This window comes from Trypanosoma rangeli (genome assembly GCF_003719475.1).
Source record: "Trypanosoma rangeli strain AM80 chromosome Unknown Tra_15.4_contig_00692, whole genome shotgun sequence".
Lineage (NCBI taxonomy): Eukaryota > Euglenozoa > Kinetoplastea > Trypanosomatida > Trypanosomatidae > Trypanosoma > Trypanosoma rangeli.
In genome coordinates this window covers 3,443-5,036 of record NW_021706442.1, presented here as the reverse complement: position 1 = coordinate 5,036, position 1,594 = coordinate 3,443, and the positions used below count along the sequence as shown (strand labels likewise).

At 56.0% G+C, this 1,594-nt stretch overlaps 1 protein-coding gene across 1 annotated transcript; it reads left to right on the top strand.

Moving 5' to 3' along the window:
- Positions 1–49: 49 nt before the first annotated feature.
- Positions 50–1,258, top strand: TraAM80_09827 (uncharacterized protein; the record flags this gene model as incomplete). Its single annotated transcript, XM_029386487.1, has 1 exon — positions 50–1,258. The coding sequence occupies one exon, from the start codon at positions 50–52 to the stop codon at positions 1,256–1,258; it is 1,209 nt and encodes a 402-aa protein (XP_029233655.1).
- Between the last annotated feature and the right edge of the window lie 336 nt (positions 1,259–1,594).

Here is a 1,594-nt window from a genome sequence, read left to right as displayed (position 1 = left end):
TCTGCCCCTTGCTAGACTGTGTGTGTGTGCTGCGGTGACAAGAGTGGGGATGGCTGGCCGTGTGCTGTTGGTGTGTGCCCTCTGCGTGTTGTGCTGCGCCGGCGGCGGTGCCGGTGCGTGGGGCGGCGGCTACTGCACGGATAGTGACTGGAGGGGCTTGAGGGCCGTCGCGAAGGACATGACGGAGGCGGAGATTGAGGGAAAGTACTGCAGCCGCAAGCCAGAGTTTGCGCAGGGGCTGCGGGTGATTCCGCAGGCTGTTGGTGGTGAAGGTCTTTCTACAGGCACCGGCGCGAGTGGTCCGAGCAGCGGCGAAGGAGACAATTTTCATACCGAGGAAGGACTGCAGCGTACAGGCAACCAAAATCTGTCCAGTGATGCAAGTGGGAGTAGCCGATTGGATTCGTTGGAAGAGAATGGCAGTGAAGGACGAGGCGGATCACCGGGAGGCATGGAGAGAGCAAATTCTTTGGAGCCGAAGGGACCATCACCGCCAGAGCGAAAAGAAGGTGAGAACTTACAGTCAAGTGACAGCAGCAAAAGTCAAACCGAAAAGGGAGTGAAGACTCAGGAGGGAGGAGACTCACACGAGGCGCCAGCAAAACCACCAGCGACTCCGCCATCTGAAGACAATGCACCGAGTACGACGGTATCGGAGCCTTCTACACCAAAGAAGGAAGGTGGGGAAGAAGGGAGTGAAGAGAAGGGGAAATCGAAGGGAAAAGTGCAAGAGCAAAAACAAACGGGGGCTCCTGCACTGTCTCCATCTACAACAAAAAACGAACAGCCAATGACAATTGGATCGTCAGCGGAGGCTGGACAGAAAAATACACAGCCCGACGATGCACCAAAGGCGGATGAAGAGAAAGTCAAAATAACGGAAGTTGAGGGCGCCCCACAAAACACTCAGACGACAAAAAATTGGGACGACGCGAGGGCAACTCCACAAAATTCCCCTGCAGGTGACGGTGCCACTGCCAGCGGTCAGGCTGGACAGACCACTACGGGGGATGGCAGTGAAACTCAAACGTCTGTTGCTGTGGTGGGACCGGGAGCAGCAGCTGAGAACGCGGCTGATGCACCGAAGGGCAGTGGGAAGGAAACAGCAGCACAGCCAGTTGCGAGCATCACCGCTAATGCGACAAAGGCGCTGCATGGGGATAGTGACGGCAGCACCGCGGCCTCGCAATGCATCTCCCCCCTTGCGCTGCTTCCTCTTCTTGCGTGTGCGGCGGCGGTTGCAATGTTGGCCGCGTGAGAGAGAGAGAGAGAGAGAGAAAGCCGTGCGCAGCTCGTCCTTTTTATTTTGTTTTGTGTATCTTTCTTTTTGTGTGTGTCCTCCTGCGCGGACTGTCGCCCTCGCCTCAACCCACGAGGCACACACAAGTAATGTGCTCATATATACACTTCCACTCATGCAGGCCCGTTGGTCTTATTTTGCTTTCGACGGCCGCTACCGTTCTGCTTCGCTGCATGGGTAGAGCACCGTAACTGTTTTAATCATTTCAATTGTGTTAGTTTTCATTGCTTTCGGTGGGCGGTCTCTTTCGCCCTCCTCCTTCCTGGATTGGGCTGTACGGGAAACGAGGGAGTG